The 26,551-nt window shown below is 39.7% G+C and overlaps 1 protein-coding gene and 1 long non-coding RNA gene across 2 annotated transcripts in view; one reads left to right on the top strand and one right to left on the bottom strand.

Annotated features, from left to right (window-relative positions):
* Nucleotides 1-26,195, bottom strand: LOC126508385 (uncharacterized). Its single transcript, XR_007593802.1, has 3 exons — nt 26,073-26,195; nt 7,796-7,844; nt 1-85 (listed from the first exon to the last, which is right to left on the bottom strand). It is a non-coding gene; the product is annotated as an uncharacterized lncRNA (long non-coding RNA).
* Nucleotides 1-26,551, top strand: part of Lrrc9 (leucine rich repeat containing 9) — an 86,543-nt gene that overhangs the window by 29,053 nt on the left and 30,939 nt on the right. Inside the window, exons 14-28 of the mRNA XM_050153564.1 lie at nt 553-675; nt 1,652-1,767; nt 2,853-3,065; nt 6,078-6,197; nt 7,926-8,117; nt 9,384-9,509; nt 12,225-12,359; nt 13,768-13,945; nt 15,530-15,750; nt 17,489-17,611; nt 20,922-21,052; nt 21,934-22,042; nt 22,684-22,823; nt 24,473-24,609; nt 25,591-25,808. Of these exons, the coding sequence (XP_050009521.1) occupies nt 553-675; nt 1,652-1,767; nt 2,853-3,065; nt 6,078-6,197; nt 7,926-8,117; nt 9,384-9,509; nt 12,225-12,359; nt 13,768-13,945; nt 15,530-15,750; nt 17,489-17,611; nt 20,922-21,052; nt 21,934-22,042; nt 22,684-22,823; nt 24,473-24,609; nt 25,591-25,808 (2,282 nt within the window). The remainder of the gene's footprint in view (nt 1-552; nt 676-1,651; nt 1,768-2,852; nt 3,066-6,077; nt 6,198-7,925; nt 8,118-9,383; nt 9,510-12,224; nt 12,360-13,767; nt 13,946-15,529; nt 15,751-17,488; nt 17,612-20,921; nt 21,053-21,933; nt 22,043-22,683; nt 22,824-24,472; nt 24,610-25,590; nt 25,809-26,551) is intronic.

Consider the following 26,551-nt stretch of genomic DNA (forward strand, 5'->3'; position numbering starts at 1 on the left):
GTGGATATGTATTTAGTACCCTTAGATCTCAGGAGGAGGAGAAAACAAGATGTTTCAGCAGGTACATGAGTTCAATGCCTGGAGCCTGCATGATAAAAGGAGAGAACACACACACCAGAGGCATTGCTAAATCGTTGTGTTCATACCTAGTTTCTTTATAGTTTTATTTGTTTATTTCTTCCCATTTTATAGCCCAGTGGCCTGTATGTAGCTGCAATTCAGTATGCAGCTAAGCTTGGCTGAGTTGGGAGAGTCCTGTTTCTGCCTCCTGAGTGCTGGGATTAACTGTGTGAGCCACCATGCCCAAACAGCACTTACATCTTTGTCCACTGCAATCACAATGCTCCTTTTATGACCAGCTCATTTATTTAACAGATACGTCCTAGCTCCTAGCTGAATCAAGTTGTGTGCTATGTACTATATAGTAGCAAGCAAGATCGTCATGGCCTCTGCCTTTACAGAATGCTAAATCATGCTTGAGCTCAACAAAGATTACATTGGAGATTTGTTAAGGTCATATTTGTTAAATTATGTCTATGTTTTCATATTTAGGCACCATCCTCATTGCGAAGGTTTTTCTCGGCCAGAGCGTTCAGGCTCGTGAACAGGAGCCCATCAGTAAAGCCAACTATCCCATGGTTAACTCGGTGTTCATGCCTCAGAAACATTTGCTAAGTATGTCTGCCAAAAAGAAAAATGTGTGGTTTCATTCTTCTCAGTACAAGCATGTCTATTTAACACATCAGTTTATAACAGAGCTAATGGTCTATATTAGCCACCTAACAAGACCTATAAACTTTTCTATGAAAACCTACTTCTGAATACTAGTGGTTTTTCTGTTACTCACATCAATAGGATGTGTGTGTGTGTGATTATTTCACCAATTTTCATTATTATTTGTGGGAGGGTTATATGTATGTATGTATGTATGTATGTATGTATGTATATATACACCCACACACTCAACTTTCAGTATCTAGAGAATTAGTTCTAGAGTATGCACACAGACACACACTACCTATAGATATCAAACTTCATGGATTATCAAACCCATACCAAATAGCATAGTATGTATATGTCACCTACACAGTCTTCCTGGATATATTACACCATCTCAATATTGCTTTAATACCTAATACAGTATAAATGAAATGCTGCAAATCATGGATGTATTTATCATTCCAGGAATAAAAGACAAGAAAAAAAATTCCTACATGTTTACTACAGACATTGTTCTTTAAAAAAATAAATAAAAGTTCTGCTCTGCAGTTTTTGAACCCATGATTGCAGAAGCCATGCAGATGGAGGTTTTTATGTGTGAGTGTGTGCAAGTATACATACAAATGTATGTAGGTATTAGTTTTCAAATGATAAAAAGGAACCTTTAATAAAGGTCTCTGAGTGCTACATTTATCGAACCTCCATGGTCATTTATTCACTGGCAGGATGCTAAGCATGAGCACCAGCTGTGGGTAAAGACTATCATCACTCTGACCTTCGTGTTGGGCACAGGAGGATTCCTGTAACACCCTCAGTTTTATAGCTGCGGGAAACTAGCAGTAAGGTTTTGCTGTTACTTCTTCATCTGTACTGGAGTAAAAAGGTTTGCTGTATTCTGAACGTTTGTCTTGCTTTTTTTTAATCCCTCTAGATTCTATCATAGGACAAAGACATTGCAATTGCATCTACCGGCAGTTCAAGTGGTTTGTCTTTGACCATGACCTTGTTTTGCCAGAGTACATCGTTGATTTTGAGTATATCACAGTGGTATGCATTGCACATTTTTTAAAAACAGAGATTCCTTAGCTGGGGGTTGAATCCAGTAATGTTATGCTGAGCTTGTATTATATATGCCTATTCATGCTTGTGTGTGTGTGTGTGTGTGTCTGTCTGTCTGTCTGTCTGTCTGTGTGTACAATGACTGTTCTGTGAAGGAATGAATTTTCAAAGCGTGTTATTATGATGCCTGAATACTTTTATTGTGTGAGCGTATTATAGGAGTATTGTACAGTTATAGCATCACTGGGAAAGATGCCTGTAGAATAAAAATGAGAAACCTCCTCCTTAACCTCCCACTCCTTCTTTTACCAATGCATCCACCTAATGGTTCTGTGAGTTTATTTTCAATCCTTTTCTATTGACACCGATGACATGTCTAGAAACATGATGACTTGCTCTGGAATTTTTTCTCAGTACAGACTTCCAGGCTGACAATTAATCTGCTGTTATAGTCATTTGGCTTTCTAATATTTATTAAGTATTTTTATTTTAGTAGTTACTTACATATTTATTAAAGTATTTATGCTATTATTTTCTATAGTGTCTTATTATTTTATGATAGATTCCAATTCTGCTAAGTTTAAAAAATATACTATGTTTAATTATTTTGCTTTCTTCTAGAGTCAGGTCCATTTGTTTGCATAGCTCTTACTTATTCACTCACAGTTCTTGCAATAATTGCTTACCCAATAACTATAGGGAGTGGCTTCCTGTTTTATTGATTTATTTATTTCAAACATTACATTTCTTAAATATTATCACTGCATATGTTTCTGCTTAGAAGTTACATTTCTGCTCTTCCCTGCCATGTCCATCCCTTCTGCTTCATGTCTGATCATGTCTAGACCCATGTTTGTGTTCTATGTCATAAATTACTTTATATTTATCCTTTTCCAGTTTTAAGAAATCTTTATGGGTGAGAATGGACACACCCATGCTTATCTCATAGTCTTGTTGTATGCTTATATATTTATCAGAGTGATTTTTATTATCCTGGATATTATAGCATACCTGCAAAAGTCAATTCTTTCCTGTACAGCAACTGAATTTTCAACATTTGAAATATTTTTTAGGTCAAAGTTCACTCTTTATCTTCTACATTAAACACTGTTATTATAGAAGAAGGCAAAAAATATTCTGAAGGATTAGTATTCTCGCAGGAGTTGAAATTTGATGAAGAGGTTATGAAGATGGAGCCCAGGATTAAACCCCGCCCAAAACTCATTACTTTGGATGATAAGACAATAATTTCCCTTGCTAAGACTGACAATTACAGCCATATTGTGGTGAGTACTGTGAGAAAAAAAATGGAAAAAGGAAACTTGAATTTGAAGTTTGAATCTAGTATGTGGAGTCTAAATTTACTAAGTTACTCTGTGATGTTGCCAGGAATCACATAACTTGATTGAAAAGTGCCCAGCCCCCTTCCAGTGTGTAGACTAGACTAGTATTCTCCAGCAGTCACCGAGGGTCATTTTAAGTTTTCCAATGCTTTGCCACAGCTTTGTTAAGGCAAAACTCGTTTTAATGATACATTTTGTTTAACCCAAATATACAAAATATTTCAACATGCAATCATTATTAAAATTCATTAAGGAGACATTATTATTAATTCTTAATTTTGGAGTGTATTTTCTACCAATTTCATGTCTTAATTAAGTCCAGCTATCTATTGGGTGTTCAGTAGCCACTTGAAGTAACTTTCCAGGTGGCAAGTAATTTTATTCTGAATGACCAACAATCTCGCTTTGAATGATTTAGGTAAAAGCAAAAAGTTTCTAATCAGTGTCTAGTATTAATCAATGGGTATAGGAAAGCTTTGGGTTTACATACGAGTCAGCAAAATTTGATTGACACTTAGAATAAACATGGCTAGACTTTTGCACTGCATGAGCCTGTCGTTTCTAGGGCCTCTAGCAAGCCTCACTATAACAGTGAGGGAGCCTAGACATCTGTCTTTCCTGCACTTTCTGTGCATGTGGCAATACGATAAAAGAAATTCAGAGAGCATTTCTTCCTTTAAAGGACTACTGTCATTATGACATCAAAAACAAAAGAAAATTTACAAAAATAAAATAAAAATATACCCTTATATCATATCTTATGACACTGGATTTTATATTCTCTTATGGACATCCAAGAGCTAAGATTAGAGTTGTCAGCTGTAAGCCTGACTCTTAGGTTCATTTCTTCACCTGTAATTTGTTCAGAATTAGTTACATCTAAAGCGGCGGATTAACTGTTAGTTACTTGATCTAGCCAGATTTCTGTTGTTTTGACAAATGCCCAGACCAAAAGCAGCTTGAGGAGGAAGGGATTTATTTCCGCTTAGGGCTTTACTGTCCATCATGAAGGAAGTCACAGCAGGAACCTGGAGGCAGGAGCTGATGCAGAAGCCGTGGAGGTGTGCTGCTTACAGGCTTGCTCTCCATGGCTTGCTTAGCCTGCTCTCCTAGATTACCCAGAACCAATAACCCAGGGCAGCCTCCCCTAGCCTGGAAGGGAAACCCACCCACACCAATAATTCATCAAGAAAATACATCATAGATTTGCCTATAGGCCTGTGTTGGAGGCATTTTCTTATCCGAGGTTCCTCCCTCCAGAGAGCACTAGCTTGTGTTAAGTTGACAAAACCTTACCTGGACAGTAATGAAAATAAATAAATGGCTCTCCCCAACTGAACAACATTAGTTTCATTTTGTGAATAGATATATAAACAGTGTAGGAAGGCGGGAATCCTGCACGAGCTTTATAAAGACGAGTTTGACATGGCCTTCCTAAGGTCATGAGAAATCTTCTTGTTTATAGCTGTCAGACGGAGAGCGGGAACGTGGTTTTGAAAGATGCTAGTATTTTTCAGGAACACTGAGAACTTCAGTCTAACTCAGATACAGGGTTGTGAGAGGGGAAGATGTGTGTGTGTGTGTGTGTGTGTTGGAATTCAAGGAAGATTCATGAAGCCAAGGCAAGAAACCTCCAAGAGGTTAGAGCCACATTGTAGAATGGCTTTTGAAAGTCAAATTCAAATGTTTTTATAATTCAAGGAACAGAATCTCACTTCTAAAGATCCTAACTTTGGTGTCTTAGGGGTGATCTTAAGGGCACAGTTAGGCATGTGGTGTGAAGATCCAGTAGGAACTGTAGCCATGGTCCAAGGAGGAGTCAGTTAGTAGGAGGCACTAGTCTGGGTAAAGGAATGGACAGCTGCTTGAGAAATATTTCTATAGTCAAATATATATGGAAAAGAAGGAAAGGGTAATCAATCCATAGTGAAACTCTTAAGCCAAGTAGGCCTTACAGAGAAGATGATTCCATTTGGGATATACAAATGTGACGGGCATCTGTATGCATTATCGTGGATTTCCAGAATTGTCTGCACAACCTAGGCTTTCTCCCCAATTTACCCAATTTAGAATACTCTGAGAAACTGAGTTGTTTCTCCCCGAGAGGAACTCAGTTGTCTCTGCGCACAGATGATTACAATGCATGACCATGGCTGACAGTACACACCCGAATTTATCCCACAATGCCACTGTGACTGCTGGGGTCACTTAGTTGTTCCATTCATTTTCTTGTGCCATTTTTTTTTACTTCGTAGTCTACCCACAAATACCTCTTCACTTGGTACCATCCATAACTGGGTTTTGAAGACAGAGAAGCATGTATCATTATAACACTTCTAAAGAAAAACCTGCAATAACATTCATTTTGTTTATCTGAGGAGGAGATGTGCAGGGAACGTCTGGGCCATCTTCTGATCTTAGATGGCCTCTCATCTCCTTTGACATTCTGTCCTGTTTCAAGACTCTCAGATTTTCTTTTTTTGGTCCAATGGCTCCGTTGCCATCTCTTTCCTGTGAGGTTTTCTGCCTGATGTCCCCAGTCAGGAGAGCCTCCACTGCACAATGCTACCTGATAAGCCGATCCTCCCTAATAAATACAGTGATCAAAATATTTATCCATGAAAAAGAATTTTTGCTAATTGTTAACAAACTTAGACCAAGTAGTAAGTCATGTTGGTCACCTGTCAGGCCCATTGATGGTGTTATAAGCTATTTTTAGCTTTCAGCATCACACAGCAAATTCCCTCACTATATTAGCATCCTCTGGGTGTTATTCAAAACAGCTGTAATGCCATTTTGCATTATTGTAGATGATTTAATTATTCTGCACTTGCTCTTAGCCAAAAGACCAAGAAGCAATGATAGCTATTCTAAATATATTAGATACTAACACCTAGATTATGTCTCAGAAAGTAATGTATTTTATTTTTTAATTTACATTTTATTTTGCTTCAGAATCTGAATCTGCACGGGAACAGCTTGAGTAAACTGAGAGATCTTTCCAAGTTAACCGGACTTCGAAAGCTGAACATTAGCTTTAACGAATTCACCTGCTTAGATGATGTGTATCATTTGGTAAGAGCTGCCCTTTTGGAATGTAAACACAAAAATCAAATGCCTAGGAGCAGGAAGAGGGACCGAGGGGGAGAGGAAATGTAGGTCAAAGGAGACAAACACGTTCTGGGAGCTAATGTACAGCACAGGTGGTCGCTGTGTTAATTAGATAGCCTTATTATTTATTTCATTATTGACTATAAAACAAAATGAAGATGCATTCAAATAAACCATGCAAAGGTGTGACTGGGAACACTCTCAAAGGAGAGCTTGCTTGTAAGCAGCCTGCACAGAAAGAGAGGGGACTAGCTACCTAAGGCCAAAGCCCCTCCATCTTGTACCCCTGCCTGGATCCACCCCTCCGTGGCCTCCCTGCACTGTTCCCTGGTCATGCTGTCAACCAAGTGTGCCTTGCTTTGTGCACTTGCACAATAGTTTGGCTTTTCTGTTTTAGGGAAAGTGTGCTTTATTGTTGGCAGCCAGTTATTTCTAATGGCTTACCGTTGTTTCAGAGGCAGTGCACAGTCTGGAACAGCAGGAAACATGTTATCATCCCATGTGAAATCTCATCTTGCCATTATACCTTCTGGGTCCCTTTCAAAGATTTCTGTATCATTCCCCATTGTTTACCTGGAGAAACTCCGGTTCTAAGAACGTGCGGCGTAGCAATTAGTGTCGTCCTTGCTGCTGTCTTTTGCGCTGTTGCTAGCAACTAAGTTACATCTTAGTGTAAAGTTTAGGATTATTAGAACTGTCGACACACTAGGTATGCAGTTATGAAAAATAATTTTGGATAATACGTAATTAAATGTGAAAATTCTAAAAGCATACAAAAAGATAGGAAAGTATATGTTTGAAGCTAGCAAAAACAACTTTCAGTTTTTTCTAGCAATAGACTTTTGTTTTCCAGTTTTCTTCCTTTTATTGATTTTTTATTTTTTCAAATTTTCAATAAATAATGTGTTAATTTTATTATTGGACAATCATTTGTAACTGTCTAATTTTCTTAATATCGTTGTGAGGATTGATTAGGGCCTTGTACACACTACATAAATACTCTACCACTAACCCATCATTTTACTTTTTATTCCAGACAGGTTTTCAGCAAGTTCCCATGTTAGCCTTGAATTCTTTCTGTAGAGCAATCAGACCTTGAACTTCTCATCTTCCTGCTTTGCCGTCTTGAGCAGCAGGGATCACGGGCCTATTCCATGAGGCCCAGCTTTAGAAAACAATGCACCCCAAAAGCAGAAAATGATAGAATAAAATTAAATTTCTGTCTCTAAGGATATACTCTGTGAGGGAAGTCATTTCAAAAGTATAACCAGAAGTCTGAGTGTAAAGACATATTTTTTATGGGTAACAAGTTGTCTTGCAAGTCACTGCCACCTCCCTCCTGTGCAAAAAAGACCCTGTGGCTCTGTGTTCAGAGAGATGGGAAATCTATGCTGTAGTCTCTTAGGAGTATTGGCTTTGTGTGTATGTTTGATGGTAACCCACCATTGTCAAAGCCATAATCTAACTGAATAACTTGCCTACAATTTGTCTTCCTCTGCATTTATAATGTGCCCTGAGGTCCTTCACATTTAAGAGTAAAGTCTGAACTGAGAAAGACTTACTGTTGTTATCCCATGGCAGTGTGACTCCTGTGGAGGTCTTCTGTGAGCACTGTAAGAAAACATATGATGTGTTTGAAGAAGCAGAGAAAAGCACTTGGTAAATACACACTTCTATTTCTATGTGCCGCAGTATAACCTTGAGTATTTGGACGTCAGCCACAACCACGTGATAACTCTGGAGGGCTTCCGAGGCCTGATGAAACTGAAGCATTTAGACCTGAGCTGGAACCAGCTAAAGAAGACGTGCGATGAGATCAACGTGCTGTGCAAACACACCACGAGCCTCCTCACCCTTGACATCCAGCACAACCCCTGGCAGAAGGTATGTGACAGGCACCGTTAGAAAAGCAGATGCTCTCGTTCGGATCCATTCTCCTTGCCTTGCTACTCAACAGGAGCCAAAAATAGGCAAGGCACCCCGGTTTCTTGTGCTTTAAAGTCCTTCATAAGTAAGCATAGGGTGATCACCTAATGAATTCAAAGTGATGTCATGACAGATCTCTTGGAACCTGGGACGGTTTGAACGCTTTATTGCTTTATCGCTCTAAGAGTGATTGATGTCATAGCCATTTGCAAACTCCTGGAGGACTCCTATGTCAGTGTGTTAGAATGCTTTTGTATGACACACAGGAGCCAAGGATGATCTGACATGGTGAGGGAAGCATACTGTTAAGAAAGGAGCAGCATTTTACAATGGGCCCTAAACTCTGGACAATAAACATATAAGTTTAGTTTGCTATTTCCATTATTTATTCTCTTTAAAAATATAGCAATCATATCCCCTGATAAACCTGAACCATAAAATCATTCTCTATCATAGAAAGGAAATTTGAACATTATTATTATTCATATTATACATTTAAGGTTATCTCCAAGTATTTTAAGTGAGCCCAAATTTATAATTTTAAAGATCTTCATTGCTTCTAAAATATATAGAAAGCCAAACACTGCAGTTGAGAGGCAGAAGCAGGAGGATTGTGAGTTCAAGGCCAGCCTACGTTCAGTAGTGAGACCACCATCTCAAGAATAAATAACTAAATGGCATTTGCAAGGCTATGTTTATTGTTTAAAACATACTAGCAAAATGATCATTTCCATTAAATTAACTACATTACTAAATTTATATCATTGAAATTCTTTTTTTAAGCTAAGTAAAACTGAACAATGTTTTTCTTTGGCTAAAGCAGACATCTGAATGGTCACTGTCTCCCCATAGTCAAGTTGGCCATCAAAGGCAGGAGATCCACACTGAGTCCAGCACGGAACTCACTGGCCAAGTGTCTACTCAATAATCAGGAATTGCCACACGGTTTCCATCCATCATCCTTTCCACCAAGCCCCTTTCCAACAGCTCCTGGGACCTCCCTCCCAGAACAGGAGACCCACACCCTGAAAGGCAGACAGGTTTATGCTTACAGAATTTATCTCCAACTATTATTTAAAGAATTAAATTGTCCAAAGTTTTATAAGTATGCAGTAAGAAGAGAGATGTACAGATTTCAATTATATGGAAAAGAAGGCTATTTTCCCATGCCATAATACCTGTGATATTTTATGCAAATTAACTTCTTGATATTTTTTTCCCAAGCCAGCCACATTGAGGCTGAGTGTTATTGGCAGACTAAAGACACTTACACACTTAGACGGAATCCTCATCTCTGAAGAAGAAACCAGAGAAGCGCTGAAGTTCATTAATGGAACAAAGATTACTCAGGTTGGAGTCAGTAGGTTACTATTCTTTGTGTTAGGTGCAACATACAAATAATACTTTGGGGATTTATTTTCTTTCATTAAGCTTGACATTTTCTCCTAACATATCAATAAAAAAATCAACATACAGTGATCTTACCACTTGACCATGTTTCTACCTCAATGTACCCCATCATAGTCCCCATATGAATGCCAGCAGGCTTTCTGAATCACCTTGGAACAGCCCCAGATGCCACTCCCCTCCCCCAATATCTCCAGGACAACTATTTTCTGGTCTCATGAACTTTCTAGAGCCTGCATGAGAATAAACAGTATGTGCGTGCTCAGTAAGCTTAGGAGGCTTTGGGAAAGCAGTTAGCGCAGTATCTACTTAGTATCAGTATTGCGTGTAACTAGCTGACAAAAACATAACCTGTTAGCCTGTAGGGAAAGAAATGCCTACATTTTACAGATAAAGAATCCTGTCCTCTAAGTGTTGGGGATGTAGATTAGCGACAGAACATTTCCTCAGCTTGGGGTAGACCCTAGGCTTGATCCCCCACCACCCCAAAAATGCTCTATCTCTTTCACCTACTTTTTGTGGGAAACTTGATGTGAATTCCTTAAACAACGCAACATTTAGTTTGGGATCTACTCAAATGAAGCAAAGAAAACGTTTGTTGATAAGATTATGATTAATGCATTGAGAAAGACTTAAAGATTTTCCCCAATAGAAATCAAAGACTACTAAAATTTTTAAGATGTGATATTGGCACAGAATTAGAAGATAGACCAACAAGTCGAAACAAAGAACCAGTAGAAACTCAGACCTCTGGGAGGATTTGACAGACAATAGACCCACCCACCTTTGCAGACCAAAGCATCTACTCAGTAGAAAGTGCTAGGGCATAAATGCTTTACAACTTCGCTGCAAAAGGCAAAACCAGGAATGTTTTAGAAGAAAATATACTAGTGATTTATTCTTGTGATCATGGATTAAGAAGTTATTCATAAGGAAGAAAGAAACAGGCATAACCATGAAAGATGGGGTTTGTTCTCAATAAAACTGGCACAAACTTTTCTTAAAGGATGCTAGAAGGAAAGAAAAACAGACAGGTAAGATGCCAGGGAAGGAGATTTCAGCACAAGTACCAAAATACAGCCTCTATCAATATCCAGAACACATACAGAAAAAGACAATCAATTGATGGGGCGGGGGAGAAAGGAGGGGGTTTGAAAAAGCATTTTTTTTTCTGGATAAAGTATCAGAACAGTCAATTAATTTAGAAAAAGATGCTTTACCATATCATTATTCAAAAATGAAGGTTCAAATAACAAAAATCTGTCAATTATCCTTAATCTTTCAGATTGGATGAAAATTTTAAGTTTCAGCTAGAATATGAAGTAGCAATTATAATTATTGCAATCACTTTGGACAAATTGTTTGACTCCCCATCTCTCTCTTCACTTCCTGCCTTTCTCTCTCTCTCTCTCTCCCTCTCTCTCTCTCTCTCTCTCTCTCTCTCTCTCTCTCTCTCTCACACACACACACACACACACACACACACACATACTTCCTGACCCCAGCAGTTTTGCTTGGGATCATATTCTCTGAAGAAACCCTTGTGTATGTACAGGAGCCAATGCACAAGGGCACAAGGGTCACCACCCTGGCAGTGTTCTCAGTAACAAAAGCTTGAGGCGAAACATCAATGTTCATGGTCAGCAGAGCCAGTAAGAGAGTGCTATACAAAGCTAGAGGTGTAACTCAGTTAACACTCAAGTGCTTGCCTAACATGCAAGAAGCCTTGGGTTCAATCCTCAGCACCCGCATAAACCGGGCGTGGTGTGCACATCTGTGTCTCCAGCAATTGGGAGGTGGAGGCAGGTGAATCAGAAGTTCAAGGTCATCTTAGAAAGTTCAAGAACATGCTGGACTACAGGAGACCTTGTCTGGAAAAGAGACTGAGGAAGGAAGAGAGAAGGAGTCACAAAGAGGGGGACTTGCAGGCTACTAACTGCAATTGAACTCCAGCTAAATGGTGAAACAGAGATGACTCTCATGTGCTGAAAAAGAGCAATGCAGCAGAATACACACTGTTGGTTTCTGGTGGTTTGAACGATGTAAGGCTTAATAATGCGCTATGTATGGACAAACAGGACCAGAGAGAAGAAAGCGAGTGAGTGGTAGACAGAAATGTTGCAGTGGGGATCCTTTCTTTCTTTCTTTCTTTCTTTCTTTCTTTCTTTCTTACTTTCTTCCTTCCTTCCTTCCTTCCTTCCTTCCTTCCTTCCTTCCTTCCTTCCTTTCTTTCTTTCTTAAAGATTTCTGTCTCTTCCCCACCGCTGCCTCCCCTTTCCCTCCCCCTCCCCCAATCAAGTCCCCCTCCCTCGTAGTGGGGATCCTTTCTAAAAAGTGGCCGGGAAGGGGCTTGGGATGGAACTTGCATGATGGTGGTACTGTTCTAGACCACAAGTCAGCCTCAAGAGGTCATGAGATGGACTGAGGAGTACAAGCGGTCTTGGAGGTGCCTGTTATCTTACAATGCCTCAAGACGTTTGCAAAGCAAAAACTGGAAGTTCAAACTTGATCTGGATTTGGAAGGTGTTTTAAGGGACAGGAAACATTTTAAAGTCGTTCATTGGGTTCTTCATCTTCCCTGGGAAACAACTTCTTAGCTGTCTGTAAATGCACACGAGTGTGCTCTTACGTCATTCACCATATTTTCTGTTTTATTAGCTAACTCTCTTACAGCATTCCAGTTCCGAAGAGGAAAGACCTCGGATGCTTAGTATCTGGCCTTCTGCCAAAATTCTGACACAAATTTCAAAGTTAGGACCACATTTCCATCTGACTGGGAACTGGCACTTGAAGGTAATGGCTTATTCTACTAAACCCTATATCATCTTATTTAAGCTGGTCTATGTATTCAACATCGGCACAAACAGACTAGGAACAAAAATTTAAGGAATAAAGTAAAATGGGAGCAAAGACTTCAGATGGACCTTGTTTGCAAATGTCAAGTGTACAATGCACTGTGTTTACAATGTAGTCGTGATATGATAATTTAGACCCTCAGAACTCATTTTTCTTGAAAAGTTACAACTTTGTGCCCTTACACTTTTTTCCCACAGCCTCCCATCTTCATCCCCAGAAACCACTAGTCTTCTCTCTGCCTCTATGAGTTTGGCTATTTAGATTCCAATCTAATTGAAACCACAGTCTTTAACATATAACACATGGCTATCATATGAAATAACATACCTTAAATATTTATCATAACATACCTTAAGTATTTATCATTTTAATGGTTAAGTATGCTTTAATAAAGTTAGGAAAACATATAAGGCAATTTATCATTTTTAAGATAATAAATGTACTGCATGTATGAATGTATTTCATGTATAAAACATGAAATGTTAGGGCCAAGTCTAGATACATGTTACAGGGAGCTCGTCTTCAACTGTGGTTATCACGGAATTGGAGGTTTAGGATAAAGGTTGGTTATAAACTGAAGAGTAGATTTTTATACTCAGCTTTAGCCAACTTAATGCTCAGAGACAGAGATCAAGCCAACATTTTAATGACAAGGGAGCAGGAATTTTGGCAAGAGAATTGGGAGTTATCCAGACCTCAGCCAGGAACAAGTCACAGCCCCAACAACTTCTTGCTTCATAAGGCCACCTGACCATATCAGAGCCCTTTCTAGTCCAGCCATGAAGGGCAGCAATGAAGTTTATCAGACTCTTGAAAGTGGGGAATGTTGATGACATCTTTATCATGTAATGTGGGTTGATACTGGGCTGCAGTGCAGATTCAGTGACAGTCTCGGTGATGCCAAGTTCTTGAATCAGAATGACGCTTGAAGTGTGTTCCAAGTGAGCTGAGATGACCAGGTTGTTGTATCTACCACTATCAATGGACCAAGTAAGGCTAAGGTAGCCAGGTTGTTATATCTACCACTAAAACTGGACCAAGCTGGAAAGGAGTTTGCCCTGAGGCAAAGTGGCTCTGCAGCTAAGACTGTCCCCAAAGGGGGACCAATGTCCCAGTAACTGCAGTGGAACCCAACTGCCACATCACTGTGTCCTTAACACAATGAACATCCCTATTAGAATCTTTTCAAGCTTCAACTTTCTTGAAAACTAAGAGTTTCCAGTTCCTAAATGAATTCTAGCATTTCCGTGTCACATGTGGGCTGTTTTGTTAGCATTTTTAATCTAATAATTTTGAACTTGTTTGCAAGATTCAGAAGTAACATGTAATATGAATTATTGTATAGATAACAGCCTTAAATTTAGATGGACAACATCTCTTTGAAATCACAAATCTAGAAAAATTGGAGAATTTGAAATGGGCATCATTCAGCAATAACAATCTCTCCAAAATGGAAGGCTTGGAGTCCTGTGTCAACCTGGAGGAGCTCACGTTAGACGGCAACTGCATCTCAAAAATAGAAGGTGAGGTGGAGGCTTGGTAAGAATCACCAAGTCTCAGTGACTCAGTAACGCTAAGGCCAGAATCTCCAAAGGGGAAGATATCTAGAGAGACTTCAGGAAGGCCTGCGCCAGGGTCTTCTGAGTATCTCCTAACAGTACTGCTGATGAACTTCTCAGCATGAGGAGCCCCGGGACTATCATCCCTAGGCCTCTTTCCTCTCCTAGTGCAGGAGACTACCATCTATTAGCAGAACAAGTGAGTAGATGCAAGGTGGCCAATCACATCCATAGCACTGAAGGAATGCATGGGTGGGGCTTACCTTGGAGAAGATCAACCCTTGTAAGATAAGGAATTAAGGTTATATTTAGAAATGTAAATGTGAGCAAAAGTGAAAATTATACTTCCTGGAAATTAATGATGGAAAATCTGTACACATTTGACTTCACTTACAATCACTCTGCTTTAACAAGGCCTCGGTCATAATGAAATAAGTTTAATATAAAAACATTTATCTTATACCAGAGAGTAAAACAAAATTCCCCTCCCCAACAGAGTATCCTAGATTCTTCAGATCACTTTAGTCTGTGCTTGTCTGTGGCTAAAAAGCCCGGCATTTAGATGACATGTTCTGAAATATACTAAATTCAGTACTCTGTGACTGTCTCGGCTTCTCTCCTGACCCTCACTTGAGACCTTTAGTGGCAAGAAATTGAAAGAAATCTTCTGTGACCTGCTAAAAACCGTCTCTAGTCTCCCTTCCTAAAAACCATTCTATTTAATTCCATAGCTCCTTAGGAGTAGGTTTGATGTGCCCTTTGTATGGATGGGAAATGGAGGCGTGCTTATGTCCATTTACCTATAGCCCTGTGTGATGCAGTTGAAGCCCACTATGACTCCAGAGTTCTTCTCTATGTGCCCGGTGTGTGGTGATACATGCCAGTAATCCCAGCACTCAGGTATCTGAGTCCGCAGAACTATAAACTGCGAATTTGAGGCCAGGCTGAACCACATATTGAAACCTTGTCTTTGGAAAAAAACAAAGACAAACAAAAAAAAAGGGGGGTGGGGGTCCTACTTTCCACAGCTCCCTCCTGCCTTCATCTTTCTCCACTGCCTGCAGTACAGGGTAAACATTACAGTTAGAGTCTGCTGGGAGCCGCCAGCTTCTAAGTTTCATTCTAAAACTAATTTAAACATGGAATATGAGAACTGGGTCAAATGATTTTCATTGATACAGCCAATTCCATAATTTCCAGAGTCTCTTGCTCTGGTTTCTAGTCTTTGGTGTTCTAATATGAGAGCTGGCAACTATTTTATCTTTATTTTTGAAGGAGAAATTGTTGCCTACAAAATGCCTTTCTTTAGCACCTAAGAAAAACAAATCTACTTAGAAATTCAGAATCAGAATTTGATGCGTGGATGGGACTTTCTGCATGCAGCTGTGTCCTTCTGGAACACAGAGGAAGAAATGATGGAATGGTTTATTGCCATGTTCCTTAAAGTTGCTTAAATTCACGAGCAGAAGCCCCGATGCAGTGGCTAGCTTGTTGTGTGTGGCACTAACCTGCTGTCTGAACCGCTCCTTGACTTTGCTGATGTTCTAGGCATCGCCAGGCTGACCAAACTAAGCCGCCTCAGCATGAACAACAACCTGCTCACCGGCTTGGAAAAGCACACTTTCGACAACATGCTGCATCTCCACTCGCTTTCTCTCGAGAACAACAGGATCACATCTCTGAGTGCTTTACAAAAGACGTTCACCCTGATAGAGCTGTACATAAGCAACAACTACATAGCTGTGAACCAGGAGATCTACAACCTAAAGGTGACCGCCTGGGCTAACAAGCCTCCACCTCTATAAGCCTGTGCTGTTTGTGCATGCTATGCTTACTGAGCAGGCTAGGAAGAAGAAAGCTCAAATATCAAGGTTTATTGAAATACATTTGCATTCATTTAATGTAAATACACAAAGGTCACCAGTATGACAGCAACCTGGTAGATTTATGGGGTAACTTTTTGCCAACATATTTTAATTGTGCAAAAGACTTTGCTTCATTATGACATTGTCATGGCACCTACAGTTTGCCTTGATCATATTCGTCCCCTTTTATTACGCCTCCTTCCCTTTTGCCCTCCTCCTTTTCCTCTCCCCACCCCTAATACTCCTTCCCCTTCTACATTCCCCACTAACTCCGCATATGAGCAAAAGCACACAGTACTTGTCTTTCTGAGGCTATCTTATTTCCCCTGAACACAGTCATCCGCAGTTCTGCAATTGGCATGCATTTGTTCTTCTTTATGGCTAAATACTACATAATACTCACACACCACCTTTTTTTTTATCAGTTCATCCATTGACGGGAACAGGAGCTAATTCTGTAACTTAGCTGCCCTGACTCCTGCTGCAACAAGCATGGATGTTCAGGTGTCTGCATAATCAGCTGACTTTGGCTTGGGGTCATCCACTGAGGAGCAGTGTCTAGATCTACTTTTAATTATAAGGACCCCTACACTAGTTTCCATGGTGACTAGAAAATTTACATCACTGTCGATCTCCTTGCATCACTGTCAATGGTTTTTGTGTTTGTTTTCTTGCTGGCAGTATTTTTGACCAGGGATAAGACAGTTTGTCATGTAGTTTTGGTTTGCATTTTTCTGCTTAGTTCGTGTGCCTACTTTTGTTGTCGATTTGTGTGTTCCCGTTCAGTTTATGTGCCAGTTTATCGATTGGATTATTTGCCCTTTGGATTTTTAATGTTTTGGCATTTTTATATATTTTAGTCATTAACTCAGAGTCTCTCCCATTCTTCAGTCTTTCCCTTCACTCTGGTGAATGTTTCTTTTCTGAGAAGTCTTCTTAGTGTATGCAGTCCTGACTGTCACGTACTGTCAGCCCTTGCTGAGTTCCTGGCCACTAGCATGTTCTTAGAAAGTCATTGCTGCTTCTGACATCCGTAGATACTCCCGTCACCTTCACCTCTCACATTGTCTAAGTTTTCTAACTTTACCTCTGGTATTACACTAAGATGTCTGATCCATTTTGAGTTGATGTTGTTTTGTTTGGGGTTTTAGATTTTTTTTTTAAATGTTCATGTGTGAGTGATCTGCCTACCTGGATGTATGTGCACTATCTGCATGCCTGGTGCCTATCTCCAGAAGAGGGCATCGCATGCCCTGGAACTGGAATTACAGATATTTGTGAGCCACTATGTGGGTGCTGAGAATTGAACCTGGGTCCACAGCAAGAACAAGTGCTCTTAGCCACTGATCCTTTTCTCTTGCTCTTGGGTTGATGCTTTTATAGAGTGAGAAACGGGGATCGATTTTGATGTTTCACACATGGGTGTCGCGTTTTCCCAGCACTACTTGTTAAAGAAGTTCTTCTACCGGATATATACTTTTTATATCTCTGTTGGGAACCAGTATAATTAAAAGCACTGAAATTTTATGAAATTATAGATAATTCAAATATTAAAATTCAGCATTCTATAATCCCTGGAAAAATGACTTGCTGGAGTGTGATTTGCATGTATACATAGACTGAATATATCCTTATTATCTAGGGTTTATGCAACTTGGTCATCCTAGACATGTACGGAAACATTATTATATGGAACCAAGAAAACTACCGGTTGTTCGTAATATTTCATCTTCCAGAACTGAAGGCCTTGGATGGACTCCCAATTGTGAGTTGTTTTTATGAATCATGCCGTTTGATCTGCAGTGCATGTATGTGCATACTCACAGGTCACAAGCACCTCGAATATTGCTCATCCCTGGTATTAGACTAAAATCTCACTGTGATCATTAAAGTCTACCTCTCCAAAGCTCTTTTTGGATCTGGATGTTACAGTTCGCTTACCTGACCAATTCTTAATCATCTCATATAAGACAGAGAAGAAAGATGGTGCCTGTCTCTTCATACACTGCTTTCAGTGCCTCCAAAGTGAGTTCAGTGAGAGTGGGCTCAGCAGGCAAAGACCGCATGGCACAAGCGAGAGGCACTGAGCTGGGATGCCCAGATCCCATGTAAGGCTGCACAGTGTAATCCGCACCTGTAACCCCAGTGCTCCCAGAGTGAGATGGAGGTAGACAGACTAATCCTCAGAAGCCCATGGTCCAGCTAGCCTAGTGTGCTTAGCAGGGGACATAAAGCAAGGCTCAGGGACCTCCATGTGAGCATGTCATGGCACAAACACACACTCACAAAAAAAATGAAGGGCAACAGGTTAAGGTGTGATTTCATAATGTGTGAAGTCCTGGGAGAAATCTCTAGTAAACACTGCAGCTGACGTGGCGCAATTCCATGGAGTGGAGTAGGAAAAGCACACACCACAGCACCATCACCCCAGCTTAAGAAATGTTTCTTAGTGCCTGGAAAAATACAATCATTAACAATTATGGAAACTATATTTGACCCCAAAAATGTAGCATGGCAAGATTCCTTTAAAATAGTAAATGGGGAACACGGGACTTAGGGGTGAGTACAAAATCCTCGTCTGAACCAGGCTCTAGAACAGGCACGTTCATGCAGGACTCCCAAGCTCCATGTAACAGGGTGAGTGTCCAACAGATGCAGGAAGAACACAGTTCCCAGTGTAATGTTACCTAGCTCTCATCAAACAAAAATGTGAATCAAATATTTTAGAGAGTTGAGAAGCAACCCTGGACAGGTTAGCACTCTGAGGCATTCTGAGAAGAATATTAATTATAGCCCCACCTTTTCAGGGTCTCACTGAACAAAGCTTAATCATTCCAATAAACGCAAATGCTCCAGAACTGTGTGTGTTGGACGTAGTCAGTCCCTCGCTTTCAGTAGGGGTGGATTTTTATGTGTAGTCTTATGTGACCAGCATTGCATTTGCTCTCAATGTGTTGGGGCTCTTATTCCTCTTACTTACATGCATCTTAAAGGGGCCATGAGAGAGATAAATGTAGGGGGAAAGTTCTTGTTCTATTCGTTGGTGATAGGTATTATAAGTATTATATGGATATTATATGGGTATTGCAAGTATTATAAGTATTTCTCTTCTCATTTTAGTATCTCAAAAGCTCAGGGCCAATTTTATGGTTCAATAATAGACAACTCTAAAGGATATTATATTCTCTTTGTCTCTAACCCTAGTTTTTATCCGTTATAACTTATGCTGTTCTTGGTCTTGATAGTCATTATTTTGTTTATGCTTTTATTGTTTTCTTATATATTATGTTTCCTGTAAGCTTCTATATGTCCTTTGTAGAATGGGGTATGTCAAAAATCTGTGAATTGATAATGGAATGTTAAGAATAGGCTGGAGTATTGGACTTCAAATTAAAGGGAATGGGAATATGCTGAATATTTTCAGAAGGGTAATTATATATCCAGAACCATAGAGAATGTTCATCCAGTAGCAGTATTTGCTGAAGTAGAACAAATAACAGTCTTTCAAAATAAAACTAAAATATTACAGGAGCAAAATAATGAGAAACTGAACCAGAAGGAGGTGACTCCAAATGCTGAGTGTGGTGACACTCACCTTTCATCCTATCACTCCGGAGGCAGTGGCAGAAGGCAGGCAGATGAGGACATAGTGAGTTCCAGGACAGCCAGGGATGTGTAGAAAGACCTTATCTCAAAACCAACCAAACAAACAAAAACAGAAAGCTGAAACTTGAGAGAAATACTGGGGAAATTAACAGAATTTATCGCTCATGGGCAGCAAACATGCAAAGGTATCTACAAAGTCAGCAACAATAGTTTAAGTGTTATTGCGGGGAGTTGGGGTTATCTCTTTGGGTTCTTAGCCTTCCAAAAAGAATTTTAAAAGAGACTCACTAGGAAGCTCAAGGTCAATATTCCTAACATTTAAGAGAAAACAATAGGGCAAGCAAACTAGAAATCTCAGCAGCCATTGGGAGAGGGTTTATGAAAAGGAGGAAGAGAGAAAAATCACGCCTTTTGAGTTAGGTAAACAAGGCCAGCAATGGAGGTCAGTGACCAGTCACATGGCTGCGGGTAGCTATATGGCAAAAGGAGGGAGCTTCGGAGAAGGATTAAGAAGACCCAAAATGCCAGCAAAAACATGCTTAGACTTTCTTATCCAAAAGAAAGTGATAGAAAAGAAAAAGCGAAAGTTACATTCTTCTGGTCAACTTAGTGGTATTTCCTGAAGAAAAACTACCTTATCTCATTAAGGGATAATTATTCTTAGCAATTCTTTAACAGGGCTTTAAGTGAGTAAACCTTCCTGAGGGTGCTCTCTTGGAAAAGCAATTGACAGACCCAGGTGAATTAACTCTTGAGGGAGGAAACCATGGTCTACCATGTCTCTACTCAGGTCAGATGTGGATTCCATGCTTTTGACCAGGAGGAAATAGCTTTCCCTCAATGAGCCTTAGAGCCCTGATATTCTGCAGAGGCCCCAGAACACAATATGAGTAGAAGACAGGCAGCTTTGGGGAAGAAGACGGTCACTTTCAGACCTACGACATTTTATGAGACATTAGATTATCTGGCTAGAGATATCAGGCAGGCAGTTGAAAATATGGGATTAAATTTGGATATGGAAATTTCATTCACATTTTGTCTAGATTTAGAAATAGTTTGAAGAGAGCAGATAGTTAAAATAAAAGCGAAGGAGTGCCTTGCTGTACGATGACAATACTGAGCCTGGTACTTAGATGGAACAGGCCTATTATTGTCTAAAAGTTCCACAATTATCGTCATGCCAGGCTTTCTCTTTGCTTCTCCACTGACTAGAAAAAGTTGGGTGGTTCTGGGCTTTATTCTGTTTTTGGGCTTCCCAGCTGGGCATGTAGGAGTCAAAAAAATAGAATCATGGTGTTATTTCTCAAGCCCCAGAATCCGTAGAGCCCTGGTATCATCTTGTGTGTTTCCTCTATCCGGTGTGCTAGGTGGGTGGGGTAGCTGTGAAGAAGAATAAGTGTGTCTGCGTCACTTTCGTCTGTAAGAGGTCATCTGTAAGAGAGGTCATCGCTTTCTAAATGTTCTCATAGGAACCTCCGGAGATCGAGAATGCAAAAGATTTGTTTGGTGGTAGACTTACGTCTGACATGATTGCCGAACGACAAGGACACTCCAACTTTGTTCAAATGCAAGAACTAAACTGGACTTCGTCATCCATCAGGTATAACCACTTTGTTGTGTGTATTTGTCACTAAGATTACATGTGTAATTATTACCACATTTTTCTGACTCTCCTTTCCAAACACACCCAATAATTGTTCTAGTCTATCTCCGACACCTTTTTAAATGCTGCGATAATTTTTGTTATCAGAAACCATGATTTAAAATGTTTACTACTCATATATTTTTTAAGAAATAGCAAAAATGTAATTACATCTGAAGAAAATTGTGAAAATAAAAGTTAGTAAAAAAAAAGCCAGCTAACACTTTTAATTGTACCTTATTAATTCTAATGGGATCCTTAGATGCACGATAGAACATGAATATGGAATTATTATGTTCAGGCTCCAGAATTGTCTGGCATTCTCTCCATGACCACAGACCCCAATCACCAGTCTCAAATGAGTATTGAAACCAACGTTGTGAAGGATTTCTGCAGATCTCAGGACATCTGGTCTCGGTGCCCTCACTGCTGTCTCCTTCCTGTCTGCTCCTTTCACTTCTTGTCTCCTCAGAAGCAGCCTTCTTCCCACATGCACATGGAAGCTTAGCACCTGATTATTTTATGACACTCTGTCGAGTTTGCTGTGATTTCATGAACTTGCATGTTAATCTGTAAATCAACTGAAAGTGTTTATTGTATAAGTAGCTTCTTCAGTGATTGTTTAATGGTAATAGGTATGAGATATTTGAGTAATCAAATTCTATGTCATTTTCTTCATATTTGTACAATAAAAATTCACACTTAGGGGGACATCGGTCTCCAATATTTGACATTACATAGAATTGGTCCAGTGAGGATCTTTGGTGCCTTTGGAGACATTTGTGGAGGAACTGGCCCTGTCCCATTAAAATAATGAGTGTGTTTGCTTCCTAACTCAGGACTGTCGATCTGATTCCTGTTGACCAGTTCAGGAATGTGTGCAACGTGAACCTGCAGAACAACAACCTCACCTCATTCAGCGGCCTCATCTACCTGCCCAACGTGAAGGCATGTGGCTGAAAGCTCGCTTTGCTCTCAAAGGCTTCACGCAAGCTTTAAACTTCATTTTACATTAAAATGCATTTCCTTATTAAGGTGTCAAAATTATTCCCTAAATTGTATTTTACTGTTTTTCACTAATCGAGGAAAAAGATCTTAGTCTTACCTTCCAGCATTTTTATTTTTTCAACGATCTATCTTACATCCTTGACTTACAAAACAGATCTTACTCTTCAGGAGGAGATGAGATGAGCGGCCATGTCTCTAGTGAGCACACATGAAATGAAGCTGAGAATAAGTGGTTCTCAAAGCAGCCTCATTGCTTCAACTCAGTCAGCAATTAAAGGCCTCTACACACAGAAACAGAAAACTTTCTAAGGAATTATTTCATCTGTATCAGGCTTAGACAAACCAGGAGGGCCGCTTGGGAAAGCTCGGTAGCTGGCTAAGGTCTTGGATGTTTTGTCTGTAGTGATTCTCCAAAGTGTATAATCATTAAAAACACACTCCAAGCTAAATCTAAATACTTTGGGATAAATTATTTTATTTTTCATGATAATATATTACTAATTATTGTCTCTATCGCAAGTATTAGTCAGCCCATCTTAATATATTATTGACATTTGACTAATAAAGTGTTCTCTCTGTAGGTCTTATGCCTCAACTATAACCATATCGAATCAATCATGCCTAGACTAAAGCCTCAGACTCACTTAAGCAACAGACAACTGCTCTACCAGAAAGTGCCTTCCAGTGGCTATGGACAGCAAGGAACCTCAAAACTAAATAGGTACTTTTTACAATTCTTTGACGCACTAAAAACAACCCAAGAAGTAACACAATCTAATGCACATATTTGGCTGATTTTGAGAAATATTTTAACAAATTATATGCCGAAAATAAACTTCACAAATAAAAAGATGAACTGTGTCTATGTCATTGTCCCCCCAAGATACATCTCTAGCTTTCCCATACGTTTATAAAAGGATGGGTGGATGGCTAGATAGACAGACAGATGGACAGACAGAGATGTGTGTATGTATGTAAAATGTGTGCGTGTGTGTGTGTATCACCAAGTCTAAATATTTTCATTTATTTCTATGAAGAATATTCCTTGTTTTTGCCATCTTTATTGAGGTACACTTCGCACGTAACAAAGTCACCAGCTTCAGTGTGCCATTTAATGATTTCTGACAAATGTTTTCCGTCCTGTAACCATGGCTAAAACCACAGTGCGAGATAACTGCCCCCTCAAGCCACCCTCCGTTTTCTTCGCAACCCCTTTTCCCCACATACCAGCCTTCGGCGATAGCCACTGATCTGCTTGCTTTCCCTGTGAGTTTGCCTCTTTCTAGAATTGTGTAAGATTGGAGTTACATCGTGAGTACTCTTTTCATTTTTAATTAGCCTTGTATTTTATTAACCTTGTACTAACTAATGGGTCTCACTATGGCAGTTCATGTGTGTATACCATACTCTGGTTATCTTCTGTCCCCTACTACTGTATCCTTCTCCCTATCCCCCATGCCCCTGCCCTCACCTCCAGGCCCTCCCCCTACTGTCGTTTGATGTCTGACTTCTTTCACTTAGCTTACTTTTTGAGACCCATCCTCGTCATTGCAAGGGCCACTAATTAATTTCACTGCTCTGCTGTGTACTGTTTCAGTATATGATTATACAAATGTAAGCTGCCTAACTTATTTTTTTCAATATTTTTTGGATGTGCAGAGTTCTTTGAATTCTTTATAAATTTTAAGACAGTTCATTTTCTCCTAAAGAGCTTTGGATAGAGATTGTATTTACTCTACTATCAATTTGGAAAGAATTTTCATTTTAATAATATTCAGACTTCTAATCCGCAAATGTGAAATAATGTTTTACTTACTGATACATTCATTGGTTTAACTCAGTTATGTGTATAAATTTTGTGCTTAATTTTTGGAATTCATTCTAAAGTGTTCTCAACTTATTTCCTCTTACACTGTTATAAACAATGTAAGAACTGTTTCCTTAATTTTATTTTTAATTTTTTATTGGCATTGGAACTTCAGACTATTTTTATTATTTTATCTTGTGGCTTTGATGGAGTAATTCATTGGCTCGATTAGTGGTTTTGGTAGATCCGATAAAATTTAATACATACAGGGATTATGTCCTTTGAGAATGAAGATAACCGTACTTGTTATGGAATACAACATTTTTCTTTTTCTTGCCTGATTGAATTGGTTTCACTTTCCATTGTGGCTTTCTGTACTTAATTCTTTTCCATATAAACATTTAAGAGATTAAAATTATTATAAAAGCACTCTTGACTGTCATATGACAAAAGCTCATGCAAACCTTCATCTTACTTTCACTTTACAGAGAATACATTTCAAACCTTCTTTTACGACAAAGTTACTTTCAACTCTACTAACGACCTCAAACTATGTGTTTCAGAGATGCAGTAAGCAAAGAAAACATGGCTCCGATAATGCAGAGTTTAGAGGTTCTTCATTTGGGATACAACGGAATTTGTAACTTAGTCCAGCTACAACTTAACAGACTAAGAAACTTAAAATTCCTCTTTCTGCAGGGTGAGTAGACAGTAGTCCATAAGTCCTGTGACTGAGTGGATCATCTTGCTTTAACAAACAAGTGCCAGCCAGCCTCACCATTTATTCTAATGGTCACTGACACCAACATCTAATAATCGAAAACATTTTTCCTTTAGTTTAGCTGAATATCATCAAATAAGTTTTTAAAAATTAATTGCATATACTCATTGTGCCTGGTACTATTTACAGGGACATTTTCATACACGTATATATTGTATGTTGAGGGTATTCTCTACCTCCCTTGACCCCCCCCTTCTGCCCCTCATTAGTCAGTCCCCTTTGTTCTCTTAGATGGATTCACTAACATATATGAGATTTGTTTTTTTGAGACTACCTTAATTTGATTAACGTGATTATCTCCAGTTGTGTGCATTCTCTTGCAAAGAATATAATCTTGTTCTTCTTTAAGACTGGAAAGATCCATTGTATATTTATCTGTCATATTTTCTTAGCTATTTCCCTGCTTTAGGACACCTGGGGGTGGGAAGAAGAAATAATTGAGGTTCCATGTGGCTAAATAATGTACCCAAGTTTGCACCATTATGTCATGGTACTCAGGTCTGTCTGACTCTAAAGCACATGCAGTTTTGATCCAGAGTTGCATTAATATATACCTATAATGGCCTGGCCCACAGTGGTATCAATCAAAATGATAAGTCTAAAAGTCAGTTACAAAGGAATAAATATTAGGATTAAGTGACTAATTAGATATATCAGAAAGAGAGGAAAACTAGTCCAAGACAATTTTGTTGTTGAATTAACAGATCGACAAGATGGATTGCTAAGGGTAGATAAAATTTTGGGGGGAAAGGCTGCTCATTAGGTAAAGACCAATTTGTGTTACAATGTTGAGACAAAAAAAATATGTGTCCTTATTTAGCTTTGAAAATAATTTGATAAATACTTAACTAAAGGCAGGTACATAAGCTGGCGCTCATGCAGCATGTCGTAACTGTTTAGGGAATGAGATCAGTCAGGTCGAAGGGCTGGACAACCTGATCGTCCTTCAGGAGCTGGTCGTCGACCATAACCGCATCCGAGCGTTCAATGACAGTGCTTTTGCCAAACCGAGTTCCCTGCTGACCCTTCACCTGGAGGAAAACAGGCTGCGAGAGCTGGGCAAATTGCAATCGTTGGTCAAGCTGGAGAAACTCTTCCTTGGATATAATAAAATCCAGGTAACGGCCCTAGGGGTACTGGCGTTTTGAGGTTCACATAGCTAAAATCCTCTGTGATCTGGACATAAAGCTCCCGAACGCACCAATTAGGGTGGCGTGGCTGCTGTATAACAAGCCTGTCTCGGGCACGTGCTGTGCTCTGATGCAAAGAGGTTTTCATTCTTCTAGGCTTATGACCTGCACAACATGCACCCGCCCACTGAGGCTAGTTTAGTCGAGTTCTGAAGCTGGTCTCACCATTCCTCTCTCACAGTTCGCACTTACTCCTTGATGCTCTTGGTCTAGGCTGTCTCTGAGTCTCTGCGGAAGCCTTCCTCCGGCCCTTTCACTCCGCCTTGTGTCTCATCTCTCTCACGGGCCTGGCGTTAACACTGCAGCCCTTCCCCTTCATGTCTTCCTTCTGTAGGACTTTGTACTCAGAACTGAGCTGTTGCTCTTAGGGTACAGCAAGCACCAACTGGCCCTTCTTAGACTGTCTCCTGAGGTCGTATACAGGTACGAGGGTTGCTACAACCTAACAGAGTTTGTGTTTGTATCAGCGTTTTGGTAGTGACCTACACACCTGCCTTCACCACTGTTGCTTCTGCTCGCCGTCCTTCTGAGGCAGTTTCAAAGACAGGCTGAACTGTATACACTGCCCTGCCTGAGCAGGACCTGTGTCCATCTGGTCCAAATTCATATCAGTATAGCACATGGTACATGGTAGACCTAGACACTTAAGTATTTGTCTAAGGCTCTATTTG

This window comes from Alexandromys fortis, unplaced genomic scaffold, assembly GCF_014885135.2.
Source record: "Alexandromys fortis isolate MF-2015 unplaced genomic scaffold, M_Fortis_MF-2015_v1.1 scaffold_82, whole genome shotgun sequence".
NCBI classification, from domain to species: Eukaryota; Metazoa; Chordata; class Mammalia; order Rodentia; family Cricetidae; genus Alexandromys; species Alexandromys fortis.